The sequence below is a fragment of the Saccostrea cucullata genome, unplaced genomic scaffold, assembly GCF_032062105.1.
Source record: "Saccostrea cucullata isolate Sc308-1 unplaced genomic scaffold, CSIRO_AGI_Scuc_v1 ctg126, whole genome shotgun sequence".
NCBI lineage: Eukaryota > Metazoa > Mollusca > Bivalvia > Ostreida > Ostreidae > Saccostrea > Saccostrea cuccullata.
Window position 1 is genome coordinate 277267 of NW_026928905.1, and position 26342 is coordinate 303608.

Consider the following 26342-nt stretch of genomic DNA (forward strand, 5'->3'; position numbering starts at 1 on the left):
CGGTAACCTTGTCCATAACTTTTGAAGGGTTAGAGCTAAGGCTTCCATGCTTCGCATATGTATTCTTCTTTGCAAGACCTTATAATGGATACTAATTGCCTTGACCTTGGAGATTTCCGTACTTATGGAAAACAAGAGGCCCATGGGCCACATCGCTCACCTGAGAAGCTTTGACCATTCTGTTCTTTACCAGATTTCCCCCGTGTTATACATAATGCATCCCCACCCTACCCCACTGATCATAATTTAGACATTTTGAAATCTACACTACCTAATGATCCTTCCATGGGCACATATGTTTCAGCTTTTTTGGCCCAGTGGTTCCTGAGAAGAAGATTTTCAAAGATTTTTCCTATATATTTCTATGTAAAACTTTGATTCCCTATAATGGCCCCGCCCTTCCCCCGGGGGTCATGATTCCTACAATTTAGAATTTACACTACCCCAGAATGCTTCCACATAAGCTTCACTTTTTCTGGCCCAGTGGTTCTTGAGAAGAAGATTTTCAAAGATTTTTCCTATATATATTCTAAGTAAAACTTTGATTCCCCATTGTGGCCCCGCCCTTCCCCTGGGGGTCATGATTTGAACAATTTAGAATCTACACTACCCCAGGATGCTTCCACATAAGTTTCAGCTTTACTGGCCCAGTGGTTCTTGAGAAGAAGATTTTTTAATGACCCAACCCTTTTTTTGTCTTTTCTTGATTATCTCCCCTTGCGAGGGGATATGTCCCTTCATTTTAACAATTTAAATTCCCCTTCACCCAAGAATGCTTTGTACCAAGTTTGGTCAAAATTGGCCCAGTGGTTCTTGAGAAGAAGTCGAAAATGTGAAAAGTTTACAGACGGACAGACAGACAGACGGACAGACGGACAGACAGACGGACGGACGACGGACAAAATGTGATCAGAAAAGCTCACTTGAGCCTTCGGCTCAGGTGAGCTAAAAACTTTTAACCTTGGCCTACTTTCATATTTCACAGTTGTATTTCAAATGAGAATACCCTACTTTGTATACAAATATATTAAATTTGCATGTAAGAAATGTTTGACCTTTGCTATGTTGCCATTTGGGGGCATCAGTGTTGCACAAACACATCCTTTTTTAAATTTGTTTCTCAACGAAAATGAAGACAAATTCTTCATTTTATAGTAGCAATATCTAAAATATAAGTTCATTTTTTTCAGTTGTAAAAATTTCATTATCAACTTTTGTTTGATATTATACAGATATAGATCCACAGATACAGTTGTGTATATCGACTTAAAAGAAAGGGGCAATACTCTTTTTGTGAAGTCGATATATCTATGGATTGATTGACTGAAAGGACTATGTTTGTCTTTTTTTAACTGAAATAAATAAAACAAAATGACTTGTATAAGCCATACGTTTCCTCTTTCTTCTATTTATCTTAAAAAGAAGTTTTGAGGTGCATATAGGAATTATCTAGGAGATATCTGTTCGTTTCGATTGCTGTCTGGTTGCCTGTGCATGATCCATGTCTTTCTTATGGTGAAACTTTATAATCTACTTTTTCCTACAAAAATTGCTAAAGATCCTATAAAAGTTGCCCATGACCTAAGGATGTGGCATGACCTTAACCAAAGGTCATTAGGACACGTTCAAGGTTACTCCTACAAGTAAGAGCCTCGGTTAACGTCCCTACTCTCCTTATATACCGTTACACGGCGCAAGTCAAAAGTATCTCGCCGTAAACCTCTAGCATGCTGAAGTAGTTCAAGGTCACTAAGAGAAAAATTTCATAATTTGTGTCCGGCCCATATCTTTCTTATGTATAAACTTTTTGAGTTGAACTTCCCATTTACGATTACTTATGAATTGAGGTTGTTATTTTCTTCCCCATGAAAAAATTTGAATTTACCACTGTCATGACCTTGACTCATACATGTAGTAATTTGTGCAAGTTCAAGATCACTAAAAGAAAAGTGCATGATTTATTTCTGGTCAATATCTTTCGTATGGATAAATTTGGTGGGTTTTTCTTTGATTCAAAGATTGCTTATGACCCTAGAGTTTGACTTGACCATTATTCAAGGTTATGTGTAAGTTCAAGGTCACTGGCAGAAGAAAAATGAATTCATATTCGATCAATATCTTTCAGAGTTGAGTTTCTATTTTATTTGGGCAAGTTCAAGGTCTTGTCCATATTTTCACTCGAAACAATTTAATTCCTTTATCAATCATAAATATCCATACGTAGCGCATGTTCAAATGTCAAAGTAAGGCATCAACTGTAAAAGTCAGTGTTTCTTGGAATTAAAAGCCTTTAACTCAATGTTTAAACAAATTGTGAACACCAATACTAGTTTTAGTAACTTGGCACTTTCTCTGAAAAAAACTATCGGAGGTATTGTCCCTTTTGAACAATTCTAGTTTAACACAATTTAAAGAAAACTAGAGGTACTGAGTGCAACGAGCTCACTGCCCCAGCCTCCCATATGATTATAATGACAAAGTCACTGTTTTGCTCTTGGAGCCCCGACAAGTGTCAGATAAAAAGTAAAATTTCAGGTGCACAATAAAATTATGTAATGCAGAATCTGTGAAAGTATCATTAAATATTATTCAGTGGTATAGGAGGAGATAATTGCGGATAGGAAAAGAGATGGGTACCTTCAATATTATGGAAAAAATGGCAGTGTCATTGTTTTGCTCTGGAAAACTCAAAATATATGTCCGATCACAAAAAGTAAAATAAAAGGTCACAATTACAGTATATATAAAAGATTCTGTGAAAGCCTCATTAAATTTCATTCAGTGGTAAAAGAGGAGTTGCGGATAAGAGATAGGTACCCCATAGCGTAACAGACGGACGGACAACCCGATTACTATATACCCTCCAGCTTTTCATGCGGGGTATATAATAATAAGCTGTTTACTTTAATTGAGTTTCATGTTTTACTTCACTGAGCTGAATTCTCGAGTGAGCCTGCTATTTACAGGTGTCATAACAGTATTTCACTAGAGTTTACGTCACATCATGGCTAACGCAAAATAATTCCTGAATCTCCCCTTCCGATTCTAGCATTTTGATACGAGATTAGAGCTGATTTTTTAATGGGATGAAAATCAACATGTAAACTTCCTATATTGACCAGATTTATTATAGGATTAAACGTTCTTTTTGAAAAATTTATCGATGTGTAAACTCTTGACATTTTACTCACAAACTAAATAAAAGTGCGAAGCACTTTTATGTTAAGTTTGTGAGTAAAATGTCAAGAGTTTACACATCGATAAATTTTTCAAAAAGAACGTTTAATTCTTATAATTCCAATATCGAATTTTTAAAAATATTTAAATTATTTCTCTTTGAGGCCTCCATACAATCCTTTATTTCTGGACGGCGTAGGAATACATTTTACCGTAAAGGAACGTAATCGAGATGAATTTCGATAGAGTTCAACTTAAATTGTCAAAACAATCGATAAATAAACTTATAACAACTAATCGAATGTTGTTTAAATCAACAAATATCGTAATTACGAGTTTACTTCAGAATAGTTCGTCTTTGACCATGGCCATGTTGACATAAACAACAACTCTCATAGCGAAAGTTGCAGACCGACGACGCCTTCAATTTGCACTTGTTTATTCAAATATTGAGGAACAATATAGAAAGTAAATATGAATTTGATGCTAATAGGGCAAGAGTTTGAGGTACGTTTCTTTTCCCTGTCAAAACGATACAGACTGAGCTTATTTTCTACGTATGAACGTTGAGACAGCGATTTTTAAAATTCACACTCGTGATCGGACAGTGACATAAACATTTTCACGGCGTCCATCAGTTAGGCAGTGTAGTATGTTGCCAGTTTTGTTTAAGCCCTAATTAAATTTAAAGTTTCTTGTATTCATTATTTAGCCAGAACAGACCCAGAAATAACTGCTTTCATTGTTTATGTTTATACGATAACCTAGTAGTGTCATCAAGAAAGTAGTTCTGATTGAAAGAATTTATCGATGTGTAAAAATTTTCTGGAACGTGTTCTCGTCCAATCAAAACACAGGAAATCAATACATAAAATGAAGATTGGAATTATTAAAATATAGGGCATGTTGATTTTTTTGTATACTTTATTTGAGAGCGGAGTGATTAGGCTTTAGACTTGATTTTCAGGCACCTGCTCGACTTCGACCGAAACAAACTTTCGTGATTTGCTGGATGGCTATGTACGGAAGCCCATTTATTACCTATAAAAATATTTCTGAAATTTGATATAACGAATTGTCGAATTTGTTATAAGGAATTTAATTCATTATAACAATTTCTTTGAATTTGTTATAACGATTTTAATCTGTTATAACAAATTAGTTGATTTCATTATAACGAATTCTTCAATTTGTTATAACGAATTAAATTCGTTAAAACGAATTCAAAAATTTGTTCTAACAAATTATATTCGTTTAGACAAATTCTTAAGTTTGTTATAACAAATTAAATTCGTTTAATCAAATTCAATAATCAGGGTCTATAGAAAAATATATATGAATTCGATATAATGATTTATCGAAATCGTTTTAACGAATTTAATTCGTTATAACAAACTATGGAATTCGTTTAAACGAATTCAATGCGTTATAAAAAGTTTTAGAATCTGTTATAACGAGTTGAATTCGTTTTATCAAATTTTTGACTTCGTTGTAACAAAATCAACAAATTTGTTTTAACAGATTAAATTCATTATAACAAATTCAAAGAAATTGTTATAACGAATAACTAATTCGACAATTCGTTATATCGGATTCAAAAATATTTTTGATAGGTCCTTAATGGGCTTCCGTAGCTATGTACTTTTTTGGTAATAAAATCTTTTTAAAGAATTGTTTTACAAGATCCGAAAAGGAAACTTCTCAAAAGTTTGTTTTAAATTAATTACATCTTCTCAAACTTGCGTAATTTTGGTAAGAATATATAGCAGAATTTAATACTGTTGTGCAACCTAAAGGAAGCCCACAAGTGGTAGATATATTCTACGTTTTGAGCCCGATGTTTATTCGTATAGTATAGTAGGGCTGAAAACTTGAGGGCTCTATCTTGGAAACTAGAGATGGTTCCATCAACAATATTTCACAGAAGTCGTAACTGAACCCTAGTACCCCACCCTCAAAATGTGAAACAGTACCAGGGGACTTCAATTTCCCCAACCCTAATGTTTATTCGTATAGTATTATATATAGTAGAGCTAAAAACATCACCATATTTTAACTGAAGTGGTAACTGATCCCTAGTACACATCTCAAAACTTCAAACAGTACTAGAGGACTACGATGTCTCCAAAAAGTTTCAGACCCAATAAACTTCTGTTAAAATTTTGAATTGCGAACTTCGTTCTAGAATACAGTAAACTTCCAAATTGCGAACTGCAAAGTGCAAACTGCGTTCTAAAATCTCATTGACGTATTTTTTCCAATTTTATCCGGGCAAGCTAATTCATAAAAAGGTTCCCGGTGTTGTAACATCAATTCTCTTTGATAGTCGAAAGGTCCCTCCCATATCACTCCCCTGTAAAAATATGAAGGTCTAAATATGGATCCAAGATGTTACCAGACCCCCGGGCAATGTACTCTTATTCAGAAATACATACAATAGAATTATACGGTTTTTTTCCAATTTTTTCCGGGCTAGCTAAATGGGTTCCAGGTCTTGTAACATAAATTCCCTTTAACAGTAGGAGGGTCCCTCCAATACCCCTCCCCTGTAAAAATATGAAGGTCTAAATATGGGATCTTGGATGTTAGCCAGACCCCCGGGCAATGTACTCTTATTCAGAAATACATATAATAGAATTATACGGTTTTTTTTTCAATTTTCTCTGGGCTAGCTAAATGGGTTCCAGGTCTTGTAACATAAATTTCCTTTGATAGTAGGAGGGTTCTTCCAATACCCCTCTACTGTAAAAATATGAAGGTCTAAATATGGGATCTTCGATGCTAGCCAGCCCCCCGGGCAATGTACTCTTATTCAGAAATACATATAATAGAATTATAGGTTTTTTTTCCAATTTTCTCCGGGCTAGCTAAATGGGGTCAAGGTCTTGTAACATAAATTCCCTTTAACAGTAGGAGGGTCCCTCCAATACCCCTCCCCTGTAAAAATATGAATGTCTAAATATGGGATCTTCGATGTTAGCCAGCCCCCCGGGCAATGTACTCTTATTCAGAAATACATATAATAGAATTATAGAGGTTTTTTTTCAAATTTTCTCCGGGCTAGCTAAATGGGTTCCAGGTCTTGTAACATAAATTCCCTTTGACAGTAGGAGGGTCCCTCCAATACCCCTCCCCTGTAAAAATATGAAGGTCTAAATTTGGGATCTTCGATGTTAGCCAGACCCCCGGGCAATGGACTCTTATTCAGAAATACATATAATAGAATTATACGGTTTTTTTTTCAATTTTCTCTGGGCTAGCTAAATGGGTTCCAGGTCTTGTAACATAAATTCCCTTTGAAAGTAAGAGGGTCCCTCCAATACCCCTCCACTGTAAAAATATGAAGGTCTAAATATTGGATCTTCGATGTTAGCCAGCCCCCCGGGCAATGTACTCTTATTCAGAAATACATATAATAGAATTATAGGTTTTTTTTTCCAATTTTCTCCGGGCTAGCTAAATAGGTTCCAGGTCTTGTAACATAAATTCCTTTTAACAGTGGAAGGGTCCCTCCCATACCCCTCCCCTGTTAAAATATGAAGGTCTAAATATGGGATCTTGGATGTTAGCTAGCCCCCGGGGCAATGTACTCTTATTCAGAAATACATATAATAGAATTATAAGGCTTTTTTTCCAATTTCATCCGGGCTAGCTAAATGGGTTCCCGGTCTTGTAACATAAATTCCTTTTAACAGTGGAAGGGTCCCTCCCATACCCCTCCCCTGTAAAAATATGAAGGTCTAAATATGGGATCTTGGATGTTAGCTAGCCCCCGGGGCAATGTACTCTTATTCAGAAATACATATAATAGAATTATAAGGCTTTTTTCCAATTTCATCCGGGCTAGCTAAATGGGTTCCCGGTCTTGTAACATAAATTCCTTTTAACAGTGGAAGGGTCCCTCCCATACCCCTCCCCTGTAAATATATGAAGATCTAAATATGGGATCCACGATGTTATCCAGCCCCCCGGGCAATGTCCTCTACTTATTAAAGCAATTTACGTTTTTTTTCCCAATTTTGACCGGGCTTGCTAAATAGGTTCCCGGTCTTGTAACATAAATTTCTTTTGAAAGTGAAAGGGTCCCTCCCATACCCTTCCCCTGTAAAAATATGAAGATCTAAATATGGGATCCACGATGTTATCCAGCCCCCCCCCTACCCCCCCCCCCCGGGCAATGTACTCTTATAATTATAGCATTATACGTTTTTTTTTCCAATTTTGAATAGGCTAGCCAAATAGGTTCCCGGTCTTGTAAAATAATTTCCTTTTGACAGTGGAAGGGTCCCTCCCATACCCCTCCCCTGTAAAAATATGAAGATCTAAATATGGGATCCAGGATTTTATCCAGCCCCCCGGGCAATGTACTCTTATAATTATAGTATTTTACGTTTTTTCCAATTTTGATCGGGCTAGCTAAATAGGTGTCCGGTCTTGTAATATAAATTTGTTTTGAGGTTTGAAAGGTCTCTCCCATATTCCTCCCTTGTAAAAATATATGAGTCTAAATATGGGATCCAGGATGTTAGTCTGCCCCCGGGTAATTTACTCTTATGTACATACTTTTTTTTCCAATTTTGACCGGGCTAGCTAAATATTCATCATTTTGGTCAGGCTAGCTGCATTGGTTTGGGGTCCTCACTCTTCTTCTTTAAGTGATGTCTTTGCTTTTCTTCTTAAACACGGATTATAATGTGTTATTAAGGTTTTTTGAAAAAAAAATTATTAGGACATTTACGGTAATTTGAATAGCGAACGGCAGACAGCCTGCGGTTCGCCATTCCAATGGCGAATAGCGAATAGCGAATAACCGTCCAACTTCTGATTGCCTTACTCAAGCTAAACTTCAAGCTAAGGACTATTTCGAAAATAGTTCAGTGAAAAAGTATATCACATGATGTATATGCTTGAACATCTATTATTTAAGGGGGTCAGTTTGCAGAATATGATGCCAAAGAATTTTGTTTTCTTTAGAAGTTTTTTCTAGTCTCTTATGTGTATTTTTGTCTAACGTCGTTTACTTAAATAAATGACATTATTTCGCTTTCAGTACTGCTGTTATTTTTTTCTGTTTGACTTTTCTATCGTCAACTTCCCTTACTTAAGCAACAATTTACCTTATCACCTGCATACGGAGTTCATATATATCAATTGATTCGATACGCAGGAGCTTGATCTACATATGAACAATTTCTAAAACGAGGTCACTTATTGACAAACCCAAGTTGATGAAACAAAAATTTCAGCAGTCTCGTTTAAAGTCATCATTTAAGTTCTATGGAGGATACAAAGACCTTGTCAGCAAATACAATTTATCATTGAGTCTAATGCTGACTGATGTTTATCATACTATTTGTTAGTCCATTAATTATACACTGAATTGACAACGGATTTTTTCGTTATTTCCCGATCATGACAAGGAGCATAAGGCGTGTGTGACCGGAGCGGTCGGCAGGGGATGCTTACTCCTCCATGGCACCTGATCCCACCTCTGATGTTTTGCTCTGCTCGTATTTTGTATTGTTTATTGGACTTTTGATCTTGAATACTGTTCGTTATCTCCATATGTTTAATTTTTTAATCCATCAAAAAACAAGCTCAGTTGACTTGACTTCGGACTTGTAACAATAACAAAGGAGCTTAGATATTATTATACAGATATCTTCTTACATTTATAATATGCTAATTTGACGATTGATAGCCCTGATAATTAAAAAAAATTAATTCTGTCTATCTAAAAAATCGTTAGTTCATTACTTTACCCCAATTTTCTTCTGATTTTTCCGGTTAAGTAATCATTATAAATAGCAAACGGCGGGTGTTAATGGTCGACAGGTGCTTATTCCTAACTGGCACCCGATACTACTTCTGTTTTCAGAGGTGTGTGTTGGCTTTGCTTGTATTTTGTATTGTTCAATTTTTTTTGAGAATGATCTTTGTTCTTTATCTTCAATTCATTTAAATGAATTAAAATAAAATAATTAAAAGTAACTCTGCATGATGTACGTTGATTTGATATACTGTAAAATCACATATTTTTGTGGGGTCAAATTTTCGTGGTTTGAGGAAAAACTCTTGGTTCGTGGGTATTTTATTTCGTGGATATAGAATTGCTGGGTAGTTATGTATGTCACATTTTACATTTCGTGGTGGACATGGATTTGTGGGTTTCTTCGTACCTCGAAAACAACAAAAATGAACCCCCCACGAAAATTTGTGATTTTACAGTATACCCTGAATTCGAGATAAAATATACCACAGAGTCTAACACGTCAATTTTATTATGTTCCCCAAACGAAGTTGGGGAACATATTGTTTTTACTCTGTTTCTTATTATTATTATTATTTATGCCTCCTATGAGAAATATCAGCCTGAAAGTGCAGTGAAAAACAACCAAACACAGATATGCAGTTTTGTCGAATATGTCATTTTATTCAATGACATATAGTAAAATGTATAACAAATCATTAAGGGGGATCATCTAATATTAAACAATACAGGTTACATGTACACAGGTGAAAGGTACAAGTGTGATCCCCCTGAGACTGACTAGAAATTTACATGTAGTGAACATATCAGAGTACATGTAAATATGCATAAAATATAACATAAATGAGTAAATCCTTGGAGGCGTCCAAACAATTGCGCCAAGACTGACTAGAAATTTACATGCAGTGAACATATCAGAGTACATGTAAATATGCATAAAATATAACATAAATGAGTAAATCCTTGGAGGCGTCCAAACAATTGCGCCGAGACTGACTAGAAATTTACATGCAGTGCACATATCAGAGTACATGTAAATATGCATAAAATATAACATAAATGAGTAAATCTTTGGGGGGCGTTCAAACAATTGCGCCAATCAAGAAACATATGACAAGTTAATTAGAAAAATACAAATCTGGACAAAAATGCAAAATAATATAAAACCAAAAACCCCAAAAAGGGGTGGGTGGTGGGTTTTTTTCTTCAATGCACTGCCAGGCTAACAAAAATGGCGCAACAAAATCAAGGATTTTGATTGGATAACTCTGTCAAGCAAAATAAGGTGCGATTTCGCAATGAAAGGTTCTATGATAATTGCGCTGCGATAAGGGCGCATATCCTGCAGACTGCGCAGGAATATGCAGAATTATCCTTAGGTGTAAAATATAATATATTTCTCATAGCGGCATAAATTGAATTATCTGTGATAATATTGTTTATTATTTTTCTTCTTCTTCTTCTTCCTGGGTACTTTTTTGTCCGGGAATGATCTCGTAAACTATACATCCGACTAAGGTGAAATGTTTTTAGGGTCAGTAGACATGTTATGTAGATTTGCGGAACGAAGGTCATTTTGCGCGCACGTGCTTGCAAGAGCGTGCACGTGCAACATGTGAAATGACCGATTTAATTGATATAGGCGTAACTTTTTAAATTTTTGATGAAATGTTTTGAAACTTATAATATGAGGATATATTAGAAGCATAGACAATATGACATAGTCAAAATATCAAGATCTCACGCGCATGCACGTGCGCTTTGCTCTGATTGGCTGAAACTAAAGTCTCAATATCTTTCTTATTTTTTGATGAAATCTTTTGAAATTTTGAAAATTGCCATGCATTAGGATATCCTACAACAAGATATATAGCAATTATCATGAAAACACGTGCATGCACGTGCGCTGCAATCTGATTGGCTTAAACTTTAAATAGCTATAACTCCCTTGATTTTCAACCAAACAGGATGGGATTTGGAACATATATAGATATACTAGACTACTACAAGAAAATATGGTCACCATGCACATGCATACACGTGCATGTACGTGCGCTGCAATCTGATTGGCTGAAACTTTAAACAGCTATAACTCCCTTGGTTTTCAACCAAAGGGGGTGAGATTTAGAACATAGATAGATGTAACGGACATCTACAAGACGATATGGTCACCATGCTCATGTATGCACGTGCGTGCACGTGAAATGAGCAAAATCAAAAACACACTTGAATGAGCGTATCTTTTTAATACTTTTGGATTAAATGCTTTAATATTTAGTATATAAAAATATATAGATTGTGTAGACAAGATGATATGGTCATTATGCACATGCATTCACATGCGCACGCAAAATTTGAATGAACTTTGTACACTTCTGGGTAAACGTTATTAAAGTCTCAAATGCATCGAGTTTGTCTTATTTAATGAAGCTTACAGGGAATATGGCACCAAAAGGGAGTTGGGGAGTGTTTGGGGAACATCTGTAACGGTCCCCGTTACAATTAGCACTAGTATTTAGATATATCAGTAGTAAAAGACGTAAAAGTTAATCTAATAACAAAACTTAATGATAAATGTGGTTAATATAATATTTTCATCATCAACTTCCCTCATTTATGTAGCATTATGTAGCATAATTATCATCTATATACGGCGTTCACGCCTCCCAGAGATTCGATTTGCACGAAAATAGTCAACGTTCGAATATTTTCTGAAACAAGGCAAGCTACTGATAAAAACTTTGATGAAAAAGGACATCAACACAACAGTCTTGTTTATAGTCGTCATCATTTCAGATGATGACTATCATTAAGATTTGTGCCCTGTCGGAACCCACGAAAATTTCAGAGATAAGATCAAGTGCCGAGGAAATGCACCCACCTCCTGTTGACCAGTCACACCTGTATTAATGGAGTAAATGTAACATTTCGTAGTCAAATTTATTATTACACACAAATACCTTACAATTGATTTGAAATAAGTTAGCCAAAAATATATGGCAAAGATATTGCTTACAAGGACGTTATGAAATTTACGAGATGCTGACCTTTCACAATGTTGTTAAAATCCTTCTAACACTAACGTATCAGTGATTAGCATCCCTCGCAATGGAATTGATTGTACTCAGTTCAAGCTCTTGAGAATCGAATATATTTGGAATGGGAGACATTAACACTATCAACATGAAAGCAAAATGTTACTACATAAAAAGGAAGGCTGATCATGGAAAGATGAAGTCATCCGTTAGTCATACAGATGTAATTGTCAGCTGGCCTTCACTTTCCATGGTCAATAAAAAATCCAAATATGAAACAGGTGTGACAAAGTAATTGGTCTTGTCTAAGGAAAAATGTTTAAAATACATGTATTTATAACATGTATATATTTAATATTACATTGACATATAATTATATCTTCACTAAATATTTTGTACCTATTTGACATATCATACTGGAGGTTTGAAAACATTACAACACACTTACCATTCTTTATTAAGAGAAATGATGTACCCTATTTGTGTCCCCTAGCTACCCTCAGTCATCCCACAAGACAGTGATACCGGTATGATTTTACTTATCTTCACTATGTAAGGAAGCTTTAATGTACAGATCACATATTTGGTTCATGTGAGTGCTTCTATTGAAGGGTTTGAAGACTGCACTCTATATTGACAATTTCTTATCGTCTGTGGAAAGTGAAGGTTTTTACTTTGGAAGTAATGTATTCTTAATATTAAAAGGGGTTGATTTGCACCAAATTGTTGGGTTGGTAAATTCATAGAAGTGATATGTGTTCTTTTTTCCTACATGTACAGAAAAAGATGTATGTTCAATGATCATCCAGGTGGCCTGGAGAGGTCAAAAGGTCAAAAGGAAAGAAATAATAAAATTTAGCTCAAATATTTCACAAGACCCTTTTTAAAACACTTCCATTGATAGGGTTCAAGTCGTATGTCACCACTTTAGGTTTTACTCGAGGAAAAGATATGAAATGTCTGAGAGAATCGATATTTTTTCTCCTCTGTTATTGTTCCTTAATTAAGGCTATAATTAACCTACTTACATTGATATTTCTGCTCTGCCTTTACACATTGATCAATTTTCCATTCATCCAGCCCTTCCGACAAACACAATCTCCGAAGTGCATTGCATTGATACTGTAATTACAAAAGACAATAGATGACATCAAGAATTCTCCACAGAAATCAAGGAAGTTTCTCTATCTTAAATGTTAAAAGAGGCCCAAAAGGTATTATCATAATGATATTCAAGAAGTGGTTCAAAGAAAACGTTGGATTAAGGGGCAAATGGTAGTTGTTTTCTGCATTTGAATTCAAATAACAAACAAAAAAGTATTTTATTCTAGGAATTCTAAGAAAAGAGTTATTACAGCTTGTTATCTCATTCAATGTGAAATATATATTTTACAAGATTCCTTTCTTATTGTTTTTTCTGTAAAACAGATGAGTTTATTGTTAGTTTAGTGTATTTAAAAAAATTGTTCTAGTCTAGTCTTAGGTTTCCATTAATATCTACTGTATGTGAAATATTTTTCTCGTCAGAGATGCACAAAACTTAGGCTGCATATAGTATATGGTTGTGTATCAACACATAGGGTGTGACCGTTCGAAAGGGACGCTCAGTCCCCCTAAACACCTGATCCCTCCTCTAAGTGACATTTCCGGGATGTGTTGAGCTCCGTTTACTTCGTTATTTCTGTTCTCGTAGTTTTTCTTCAATTCGATCCTGTTCGTTATCTTCAACTTTTCATATGTGATATTTTGATACAAAAGCAAACCTGAAATATCTGCGCTTTGACTTCCATGTCCCTTAAGTTCGTCTGTATTTTCTTTTTCCTTTTATAGACAAGTTTTAACCGAAAGTGTTCGTGGTCTTTTACTGCCACCACTAAACCTATTGTAGAATGAAAAAAAAATTAGCAGTGTAATAAGCAGCAATTCTATTTTTTATTTGCTGTAATCTATTCCATTGTAATCAAATCAGGCATCGAAGACATCTGAGGATGTAAACAGAATACATACTATCTACGACCCGTATTACTCTCCAAGGCAACAGAAATGCCAGGATGAAAACAAAATCTCTTGTGTTGTAGTCCGGTAACGCCACCAATAGAATTATGTCAGCCACAAAGGACGTGATGACTATGAACGCATCAAAGACCTGAAATGTCAACACACACAAGTATCACTTCACCATCTCATCTTCAAAGAAGTCACTCCACACTTCTGGCATTTGACATACGACAAACCAGACGACATGGGAAGTCAGAAAGAGTCTGACAACAATAATGACGTAAATGAAACTTAGTGGGATTTATTTCCAAATAAAGTTAAAAGAAGCATTTAGATTTTATGCATAATTGTCAAGTTGTGGGTACTTATGAGGTATTTCATTTACAACAGCCCTTTGGTCTCAGCGTTTTCATATTTTCGGAACATTTTATTTTCGTTGTTTAACATTAATTAATTTTTTGTCCCAAAATTTAATTGTTATCTTTTTTCAATATTATTCCAGTTTGTCATCAATGAGACAGATTTTAGAATATTGCTTCAAAAGAAAATCAGATGAAAGGAAAAAAAAAGAGCCATAACTTGTAAAAGTTCATTTCAAAATTATGTAAGTAACGTTTAAGTACCATAATTGATATATTGAGTAAACAAGAGGCCCATGGGCCACATCGCTCACTTGAGCACTGTAGCTAAGAAAAAGTAGAAATTGGTTGATTATTAAAAAGTTTAAATCCGAAAGTAATCCCATGACCAATCATGGATTTGCTATTCTTTAAAGAATTTTCCTATATATTTCTATGCAAAACCTTGTCGGCCATTGTGGTCCCGCCCTACCCCGGGGGTCATGATTTGAACAATTTGAATCTACACTACCTGAGGATGCTTCCATATAAATATGATGAATTATGGCTTTGCTATTCTTGAGAAGATTTTAAAAGAACTTTCCCATATATTTCTATGTAAAACTAGTGACGGCCATTTTGGACCCATCTTACCCCCAGGGGTCATGATTTGAACAAATTTGAATCTATACTACCTGAGGATGCTTCCATAAATATGATGAAATATGACTTTGCTATTCTTAAGAAGAAGATTTTATAAGAATTTTCCTATATATTTCTATGTAAAACTTTGGTTGGCTATTTTGGCCCCGCCCTACCCCCGGGGGTCACTATTTGAACAAACATGAATCTGCACTACCTGAGGATGCTTCCATATAAATATGATGAATTATGGCTTTGCTATTCTTGAAAAGATTTTAAAAGAATTTTCCCATATATTTCTATGTAAAACTATTGACGGCCATTTTGGACCCACCTTACCCCCAGGGGTCATGATTTGAACAAATTTGAATCTACGCTACCTGAGGATGCTTCCATATAAATATGATGAAATATTACTTTGCTATTCTTAAGAAGAAGATTTTATAAGAATTTTCCTATAAATTTCTATGTAAAACTTTGGTTGGCCATTTTGGCCCCGCCCTACCCCTGGGGGTCATGACTTTAACAAACTTGAATCTACACTACTTGAGGATGCTTCCATATAAAATGATGAATTATGACTTTGCTAATCTTGAGAAGAAGATTTTAAAAGAATTTTCTCATATATTTCTATGTAAAACTAGTGACGGCCATTTTGGACCCATCTTACCCCCAGGGGTCATGATTTGAACAAACTTGAATCTACACTACCTGAGGATGCTTCCATATAAATATGATGAAATATGACTTTGCTATTCTTAAGAAGAAGATTTTTAAAGAATTTTCCCATATATTTGTATGTAAAACTTTGGTTGGCCATTTTGGCCCCGCCCTACCCCCGGGGGTCACTATTTGAACAAACTTGAATCTACACTACCTGAGATTGCTTCCATATAAATATGATGAATTATGGAATTGTCTTTCTTTAGAAGAAGATTTATAAAGAATTTTCCCATATATTTCTATGTAAAACTTTGGTCGGCCATTTCGGCCCCGCCCTACCCCCGGGGGTCATGATTTGAACAAATTTGAATCTACAATACCTGAGGGTGCTTCCATATAAATATGATGAAACATGACTTTGCTATTCTTAAGAAGAAGATTTTTAAAGAATTTTCCTATATATTTCTATGTAAAACTTCGGTCGGCCATTTTGGCCCCGCCCTACCCCCGGGGGTCACTATTTGAACAAACTTGAATCTACACTACCTGAGGGTGCTTCCATATAAACATGATGAATTATGGAATTGTCTTTCTTTAGAAGAAGATTTATAAAGAATTTTCCCATATATTTCTATGTAAAACTTTGGTCGGCCATTTTGGCCCCGCCCTACCCCCGGGTCATGATTTGAACAAACTTGAATCTACACTACCTGAGGATGCTTCCATATAAATATGATGAATTATGGCATTGTCATTCTTGAGAAGAGGATTTTGAAAGAATTTTCCCATATATTTCTATGTAAAACTTCGGTCGGCCATTTTGGCCCCGCCCTACCCCTGGGGGTCATGATTTGAACAAACTTGAATCTACACTACCTGAGGATGTTGCCCCATAAGTTTCATCTTTCCTGGCACAGTGGTTCTTCAGAAGAAGATTTTTAAAACATGCCACCAAATTTTCATTAATTCCCAATTATCTCCCCTTGAATGAGGGCGTGGTCCTTCATTTGAACAAACTTAAATCCCCTTCACCCAAGGATGTTTTGTGGCAAGTTTTATTGAAATTGGCCCAGCGGTTCTTGAGAAGAAGTCGAAAATGTGAAAAGTTTACAGACAGACAGACAGACGGACAGACAGACGGACGCCGGACAAAATGTGATCAGAAAAGCTCACTTGAGCCTTCGGCTCAGGTGAGCTAAAAAAGTAGGCAAAACTGATGGAAAAGAGAAAAATGACTTGTAAGAAAGCAAGTAAATAAGTCATAAATTATTTACCTCATAAGAATGCTTATATATTATATCAATTTAAGTCCTTGTTACTTCATCTTGAGAAGCATATTCTCTAAAACAAGTTTTACAATAGGTAGTAGTTGGACAACATACAAAAATGAGTTTGTAATCTTTCAGTTGAGTTACAGGTCTAATATTAATTATTATGTATATAATAATTGATTTAAAAAGAGAATTGTCCATTGATCCCCAAGGGAAAAATAAGCATTACTGAAAGGTCAATTGGTACGGAAATACAGAAAGAATAATAGAATTTTACTGTTAAACCAAAAATGTACATACACAATTAAAAAAAAAAAGATATTTTCCCTAACATATGCATTCTTAAGAACAAAATAAACTCCGAAAACTTTCCTCTGGTTGATAAATGACCCTTCTCTAATTCTTTAGATAAAATTAATCTAGAGGAGTTTACCCTCAACTTGCAACTATAAATAATCTATATCTTGCTGTCAGTACAAATGTCTTAAACTACATTTGCTTCCTACTCTTAACTTGACGAATGAAGAAAATATTGTGGATGTAATAACAATACTGGTAAAGATTTGCTTTGCATGTTTAGCCTGCATCTATCATACTTTGGCATTCTATGGCATGCGTTTTATATTCATTGTAAATATGTATTTTACAGTTTCCACCCCATTTGAAAGGCATTTAAGGTTGTGTTGTTGAAACTTTCAACGTTTACCATTAATTAATATCTGCATTAAAAAGCTTATGATATACAAATTACGTAAAATTACATAATTTGCAATTGTAAAATGTCATGGAATAATAAGTTTTCGTAGTGACCCAGTTTTAGTGGAATTTATGAGTATACCTCTCATCCAAATTAAAATCTTCCACGAATTGATAAATTTTGGTTATAAATTCATATTCCCTTTCATAGATATACTGTATTAGAAAACACGAATTTAAGTCCCCACGAACCTGTAAAATAAGACAATCCATAAAAATTGCCCCATGAATTGAAATGATATCCCAGTACGTGTATATTACAATAATGCATAATGTACATGTCTGAAAATCAAGAATCATTTATGTACAATGAAAAAAAAGACGGGGCTTATTAGTTCCTGACATAAGAATTGAATTATTTACAGTTCCAAACCAAAATGGATGCAACCAATCTAATAACACTTTATCTTCTTTCAAATAATTTTCTTTATTCTGATTGCTATTCCAGACTTGTCTGTCTTTCTTCTTTGAATCCTCAAGGACGACTTGAATGAAGAAAGGTGAATCTTAGTTTACCATCCAAGATTTTTTTTTACAAGATTCGCATTTCATAACGAAAATTTAAACATTTTTTTCACAAGCCGCAGTCCTCTCGGCTGACAAAGGAAACTTATGCACTAAATTAGAGGAAACGTGAAAGATCAATGAAAATCGCAAGCTTGAGCTTGTAGGCCTAATATACTTACAACATAAAAGCCCACCACAAGTCCTCCATTAAAATTCTTATTTTTTTATCAGTGTTACTTGATTAGTATGTCTGAACGCCAAGCTTTACAAAGACCTTCATACGTCGCTGTCATTTTTAGTACTGACAACGTCTGATTAGATTGAAGGCAGCAGGCAAACTCTTATAGGTAATCATCGTAAAATAAATTGCAAAACAAATAAATTTCGTGAAATGGAGACTGTAGTTTGTAAAAATTGTTTAAGAAATCTTTTTACATATACCTCAAGTTTTCTGTGGAAAAATGGTCTCCCTGCACAAATGGCCTTTAACAAAGTCTGCAAAATAAAAACAAACAAGTAATAACAAATAAAAGTACTAACAGTAATAGTTGGGTATTTTAGTCAAATGTTTCTGTTATCACAGATGAATAAACAACAGTTCAAAGAAGCAAATCATGGCTATTAGTCACATTTATTGTTTGTAAAGGACACGCTAAAACGAGGTCGCTGCTGAAGCAGGAAACCATCACGGCTCAGATAAGGGGAAAATCTTAAACCGGAAAACAATGTGTTATTGTTTATTACTGGCACAATGAAACCAGTTCAAAAAATAACTCCACAGAACCTGGTCAATAAGTTATTTGGGGCTCAATTGCTGTTATTTAAAAATAGGTAAATATTGATCAGTTGAGGAAGATGAAGATGGAATTTTAAACGAGTCCCTTTTATAAATTAATTGTCCAATACGATAATTATTTCTCAAAATTTTCTCATATTTTTCACATTCTTCGAAAATAACTTAACCAATTTTATAAGGAATAATTAAAGAGTAACTACAAGTCTGTAGTGTAACATATCTTGGCTATATAATTATGTAAAAGCAGTATGCTATACGTTCACTTCTTTATTTTTTTTTTTCAATATATAAACTTCTCAAATACAATATTAAAATTCTGCGACTATAATTCCTAAAGTTAGTTTTCACCTGAGCAAAATCAATTAATTTTATCTTTTTATTATTTACAATCTTGTAATAATCCGCGATCTATATAATTAACAATCAGGTAAAAAAAAATATCTTTTAGTAATATTAAACGATTAGAAAATGTTAAGGGAACAATGCTTGTGTTCAAATAATTTATATATTTTTTCATATATGAAATAAATCTAATAAATGATATCACCAATTCAAAAAGGTGATATCACCTATTCGAATAAGTGCAACTGAAATGTGTAGAAACGTACTTTTAAAACATTTCTACTATTCTAAATGTACATATCAGTAAGTATTTAACTATACGTTTCAAATACTAAAAGTGAATATTGTAACTTTCTTGATTCAGATTTCAAACGAAAATCCTTTGAAAATAGATCGTACCTCCAATAATATTATTCCTAACAGTGAAATGCTTGCGAGGTGAAGTGCATGTGCAATGCTTTCTTCGATACTATATTCCCTTTCAGGAATGTCAATATGGCTTGAGTTTGTTGTGCTTTTATTATTTAGCCCTACACTTCTTCGGTTTCTTGACGACACTAAATCCAGAATTGTTGCCTCATCAACTAGCTGATAGTGGTCTTTCATCTCACTCTGTGATGGCAAATTCCATTTTATTTCCGCTGTTGATATCATATCAAATACTTGGTCATATTCTTTATCACCCAAAGCTTCCGGAATCCGTTGCTTGATTTTCAGGAGAAACATCATAGCACTGTTCGTAAATTCTTCGTTGTCTTCTAATGTAACTGTTTTATAGAATGGAAATCCATTAATTTTTTAACACATCTTTTCAATACAGGTACTGAGTACATTATGTACGTTCAAAAGTACTTGGAAGAATTTGCAGGCAAACGTATACTCTATCAAATTATATAAATTATTATTCAGTAATGAAACAATGCACATTAAAGCTATTTTTTCAGATTGTAGAGTGAATCAGAAGAATAACTGATACACGGAAATGTGAACAATGATCATGCTCAAAATTCAGTAAAACAGTACAAATTTAAAAGCTGGGCAAACACAGACCCATGGAATCACAAAATGGGAAGAGGGGGTGCCACTAAGGAATGCGCATTTACATAAAAGAAATAAATTAATGAATTGATATAAAAAGATTAAAGATTGTGTCTTCATGAAGAACATGAACCATCGGTGACTCATCAGATTTTATAAAATTATTGCAATTCAACATAATAGTGAGTCACTGCAAGAATGATTATAATCAAGGTGAATTGTAAATCGATATAGTAACTCCTTTTTATTTTACATGAAAGACTTGTCACCACGATCGCTTCTATAGATTCTCCATCTGATGTATCGGCTTCAAAAAAGTATCTTCCCAGACCTTATGAATTTTGCATGAAATCATAGACAATATTATATGCAGATTTAAGAAAAAATTCCAATGAATTACACAGCAGGCGTACCCTGATCTGTAATTAATCAGTTTTTCTAAGATTATGTACTAAATCAAAGAAGAAACGAGTGCAGCAGTTCAGTTTTAATACGATATCTTCTGCACTCCCCTGAAAAGGTGCGCTATGGTGTTTGATATTGCAAGCCAAAGATCCGTAATATTATAGATCCCGGCCAAAGACGAAAATGCCTGAACATGTAAGATAAGCATGCGGCGAAATAACTTTGATCTATGGAAGATTAACTCCGCTAAAGTATAATTAAAGCTGTCAACGATTTCATCAATAAAGAAAAGTTTTGGGAAATCAACCAGTATTTCATATTAATATCATTACTCGACTTTTAGAAGATATGCTATGGATCTAGTGCATTAAATACGCATAGGATAATGATAGAGAAAAACAAGTGCTTTACTGCATATATAATTACAAAGACATTTTAAAGGATAGACAGAAAAATTTTAAAATGTAATTTTTATATCAAAAAGATAAAACAATGAAAACTGAAAAATTCACACAGCAAAAACATTACAAAAGTTTCAGAAAAAAAAAAATAAATAAAGTAACACAGAACGCAAAATCCCTATTAAATACAAAAAATCCTCTTTAAGAAAAAAAAGATTATTGAGAACCCTTACCTTTCACTTTATAGAGATCAAGAGTTAGTTCCCCTAACACCATAGCACAGTCCACGATACAGAGAATAACCACCGTTAATAAAACAGCTTTACTTTTAAAGAAGGAATATCCCCTCCGTCTCCACCTACAAACAATATAAACAAAACATGTAATATACTATCAACAAATCAATATAAACAAAACAAAGTTGTGTTAAGAAAATATATATTTATCAAACAATTTAAACAAAACAAAGTAAGCCAAAAAATAAAAAATAAAAAAAATATTTAAACGAAACGAACAACACACTATTTTCAAAACAATATAAACAAAATGAAATTAGGAAAGAATATAAACGAAATGGAAAAAAAACCCACAACAAATGAGTTTGAAAAATTTTGAGAAAGCGATATGAACAAAACAACACATGCGAAGCAATATGAACAAAACAATAATAACACTCCGTTAAAAGCAATCAATATAAACAAAATAATATATATAAATCAATAGCTCGACGAAATATTTCAGCAAAATTATTTGAACAATATTGTGTAATACTGTAATAAAATGTATTAATATATGCAAACTGCAGATAAAATGTTACATGAACAGCGACAATTGGTCGCACCCTGATCAGAAAGGGACGAAGAACAATCAAATCAACTCTGTCAAGATACAGTTATACATATATGTAACCACAAGTAAGACTTTGCCTCCGAGATTACAACTTTTTGGAAAAATACATTAATCGAATGGAACATGATGACCGATTGTCTTATGGATCTCTTATATAAGTTTTTCACCCAATATATACATTAGCAGTTTTGAAAAGAAAAAGAAAAATGTAAATTAATATAAATTCTGTTCAATAGATCTAGTGTTTAAGAAAGAAGGTTTTTATGTTTGCCTAATGGTTGGAATAGAACATTTTGAAAACGCATTAAAAATCTACAGACACCACCAGTCATATCTAAGAGTTGGATACTTCTTACGAAGTGATAGGTTGCTGGAAAACATAGCTATTAAATGAATTCATTTTCTTGACCCCCAATCGGCTTTCCTTGTGAAAATCAAAATCCCAGATCTCATTGCACATTTACACAAATCATATTCCAGAGGGTGGAATAATAAGACAAGAATTTTGGAGATCATGTTTCGTAAGAAAAGGTGTTTCGACCACCAGTTTGCCCACGGGATAAAAAAAAAATTGAAAGCCTCTCGTATATCCAGAGGACATCATCATAATATTCAAATATCATTTAACATTAAAAGCGTTATTTTCCACCACAAAAAAAAAAAGGAGAATGACAATTTTGAAAATCTTAATGCAGACCTACAGGATAATAAAAATGAATCAAAAGATGAATACTGCGTAACATGTGAGGGGAAATAGATTTTGTTACGAAAATGGCTTATAACACCCCCAATTAGCTTCAAAGGTAAAAAAAATAAGGTTCTGATACACTATTGCACATCACTAAAACACCATCAATCATATCAAAAAGATAACGTGGCTACTGCTAAAATATAAGTTTGAAGGAAAAGATTGTGTATATTTTCAATCCCATATTGACACCCAAACGTGAAAACAAAATTCAAAATCCTATTGACAATCTTTTAAACAGTTTAAGGTAAAGTATATGTCGATAAAAGATCTTTTTATACCCATTTTAAATCCAAGTGTTTCAATTTATAAAAAAAAGAAATGATTGCACATCTAAAGAACACAATCATCCGCATTCAACTTCGATGAAATGACTTAAAGAAAATGCTTAACATGTTCATTGAGTTTTTGGAAGAAAAGTTTCCTGGAAAACACCGTCGTTTTTAGAACCTCAGTTGGCCTTAGGATTAACATTTTGAAAATCTTATTGCATATCTCTAGAACACCAACTATCAAATTCCAAAAAAAAGTATGTGAGCACTTAAAATTATCATAGAATTTTGAGAAGATAATTTGTCAGAAGGCTGGACGGTCAGACAGTCCACGATAACAAAAATATACCCAATCTTTCTTGGGAAGGCGAGGGAAAAATTGAAAATTGCATGCATCTTTTTCTCTGTCATCTATTATTATGAAACCGTCAATTTAATCAAAGATAAAGCATTTAGTAATTATATCATCGCAAAGATTGCAATATCAAGGTGAAGTAGAATCTAAATACTGAAGGGTATTTTCTCTTCCAAGAATAGAGAAATTACAATGGGTTAGTTACTTTTTATTTTTCCATCTGACTTATATTGTAAAAGTTTAAGATACAAAATAGAGAATATACGTAGATTTCTCTATCTTGTCCTGATATATTTATGTGTTCAGTGGATAATCCATTATCTCTTACATTCGTACGTATCTTGTGTCGAAGTTTTCAAAATTATGAAATAGTTCATTTAACAGTTGCACACACAATTTCCCAGCATTTCCTCTTTTAAACTACCCCCAATAGGTCAAGAATTTTATCTAATATTTTTTTTACCATAACACACGACAAATCGTTTCATTATTGAAAAGAAATTCAAATGTAAATCATAAAAAATCATATACTTTCATTTTGTTCATTATCTATCTATTTCAGTTTACATACTTTTTTAATTGGCAAAGATATGTTTTTTTAAATAATAAAAATCTTACTCAAGTATGACACTGAATACATGAAAAAAATATTCACACTTTACTTTCTTAATCAGGACATGGCCTTCTATGTTGCACATTTCCATAATTTCAAATCTTTTGGAAAAAGGCACAGAAAAATTAATATCAGGATACATGTATTTGTTTTGAGGTATAATCAAATTTAGGGAAAATATTTGGAACCTTCAAATTAATTGCGATGACTCTTCAATTTGTTAAGATGAACATGCCTGATCCCTATTTCTGGATAAGGAAAAAAATCTTTAAATATTAGTTTATAAACATAATCTTTTTAAAACCCTTCCTTTGGTGTAATTTCGCTTTCATTGTTTTCAGGTCAAGAAAAATGAATGAAAGGTTTCAAGGGAACATAAATGGAATTAAATACCAATATGTTCTGTAGCCTGATATGTATTTTATGAGCATGTCCCATTCATTGGAAGGAGATCTAGTGGATTACACGATTGCATCATTTGTTTAGTGGGCACTGAGATGCAGCACTATTAAAGTAATTGTACGCACTGGAGTAAGTGACAAATCAATATACATTTGCCATTAGTACAACACAAATGGCTTCAGTGGAGCGTTGGCGAATGGAGCGAATTCGAAATCTGCAGAAAATGTGCTGTAATCCGCGAGCATGATATTAAATTAACAGACAACTTCAGTCATTTGCTGTGTTAAATTGTTTACATTTTGGAGGATGTCACGACTGAGCCTAGAAATCAATAGGATCATATAAAATAATTCTTTTCCTCTCTGTTGGTATCTTAGATTTAGACCATAAAAGTAGCCTCAATATACAATGAAAGGAAATACAGCCTCCTTTGCCATGAAAAAATAACGTGAAGTTGTCGTGATTATTTTTTCTAACAAAAGCAGTAATTTATCACTGTCCAACTTTCTTTGGAAACTTTTTCACGCTCTCGGCTGATTAAGGCATCGATTACATTCGCCGCGGTACAACTTGCAAACCTCGTCCATGTATTGATGGACGGGGAGGAACTAGTCTAAATCTTACCTCACGAAGTCCTCTTTAGGGAGGAACTAGTCAAAATCTTACCTCACGAAGTCCTCTTTAGGGAGGTACTTTTCCTCCTGCAATATTTCCTCTTCTAGCTCGTTTTCTATTTTTTCTACGTATCCGTGAGTCTTTGCAAGCACCAGTGTTTCAGCAACTAGAGTCTAAAGGTAGAATGTGTTACTTTAAAAAAAAAAAATCATATCCTGCATGACTTTCCCTCTTCGAAACAATTTCAATTGATACAAAAATAAACATTTTACATATCTGCAAATGTAAATGATAGTCTTCTTGATGAAATGTTGAACATTTTCAAACTAAAAAAAAAAAAATTTAATTTGATTGTTTTCTTTTCCTGTTTGACAGATATATGTATATTTTTATATTTAGCCTCTATATAGATCCTCTTATTGACTTTAAATAACATAAATTAAGACATGTTTTTTGCTTTCAATCTTTTTATAGTGTCATCGAATTTATTGGAATGCACTGCAATATTCTGCGTAAAGTGTCAGCTTAAAAATTTTCAACGCATATTAAATTTATTTGATTGATCAACACCAGTGAAATTTCAAAACGATTTCATTTTTCATATCTATCCTTGGAGTTAAACAATCCTGGATGATAAAATATACAAGATGTGTTACCAAGCAAAATTGTCATTAAGTGTTTAATAACAATACAAATACAAATACAGATATTTATTGGCACAAACACAATTACAATAATTGGCAAAGGCACATCATCAATTGTTCATTATATATAAATAGTAATCTGGTATAGAATTAAGGCTATACATAATCATAGATAAATTGTACATCATTTGTAAAATAAATATGTTATGCAGTCATTTCTAGATGTAATACATTTTTTAATAAATGAGTTTGTTATTTTCAGTACTTGTGGACAATGGCTATTAAAGCAAAGTTGAACAGTATTAGACATATTGAATATTTTATCATGGAAAAAAAATAACCAATTTTAAAGTCCTTTTTGCAAATTAAATAATTCAAGATTTTCATGATGAGATACAATGTATGTGAAAGACCCTTAAAGTTCATATTACAACAGAATTAGAACAGGTGACAAATCTGTCGGTCAAGATTTTTTAAAGATTAGCAGAATTACACTTCCCTTATATAAAATCTAATATGCTGACTGCCGAGGTGAGAAAAAGTGACAATTCTAATTTTTTATGATGAAGATGGGGACTCTTCATTTCCCTGCGTCAATCCATAGTGCTAAAGCAAAAAAAAAAATTCCATCGACCATCTATCGAACAGAAGTCTGAACTGATAATGCAGCATAATCTTATAATCCCTCTGTACGACAAAGAACAA

At 33.6% G+C, this 26342-nt stretch overlaps 1 protein-coding gene across 1 annotated transcript in view; it reads right to left on the minus strand.

The window, feature by feature from the left end:
* Nucleotides 1–26342, minus strand: part of LOC134279125 (uncharacterized) — a 33435-nt gene that overhangs the window by 3945 nt on the left and 3148 nt on the right. The window contains exons 2-8 of the mRNA XM_062761476.1: nucleotides 25045–25166; nucleotides 21373–21497; nucleotides 19695–20062; nucleotides 18599–18652; nucleotides 13990–14128; nucleotides 13746–13861; nucleotides 13011–13104 (exon numbers count right to left, since the gene is read on the minus strand). Of these exons, the coding sequence (XP_062617460.1) occupies nucleotides 13011–13104; nucleotides 13746–13861; nucleotides 13990–14128; nucleotides 18599–18652; nucleotides 19695–20062; nucleotides 21373–21497; nucleotides 25045–25166 (1018 nt within the window). The remainder of the gene's footprint in view (nucleotides 1–13010; nucleotides 13105–13745; nucleotides 13862–13989; nucleotides 14129–18598; nucleotides 18653–19694; nucleotides 20063–21372; nucleotides 21498–25044; nucleotides 25167–26342) is intronic.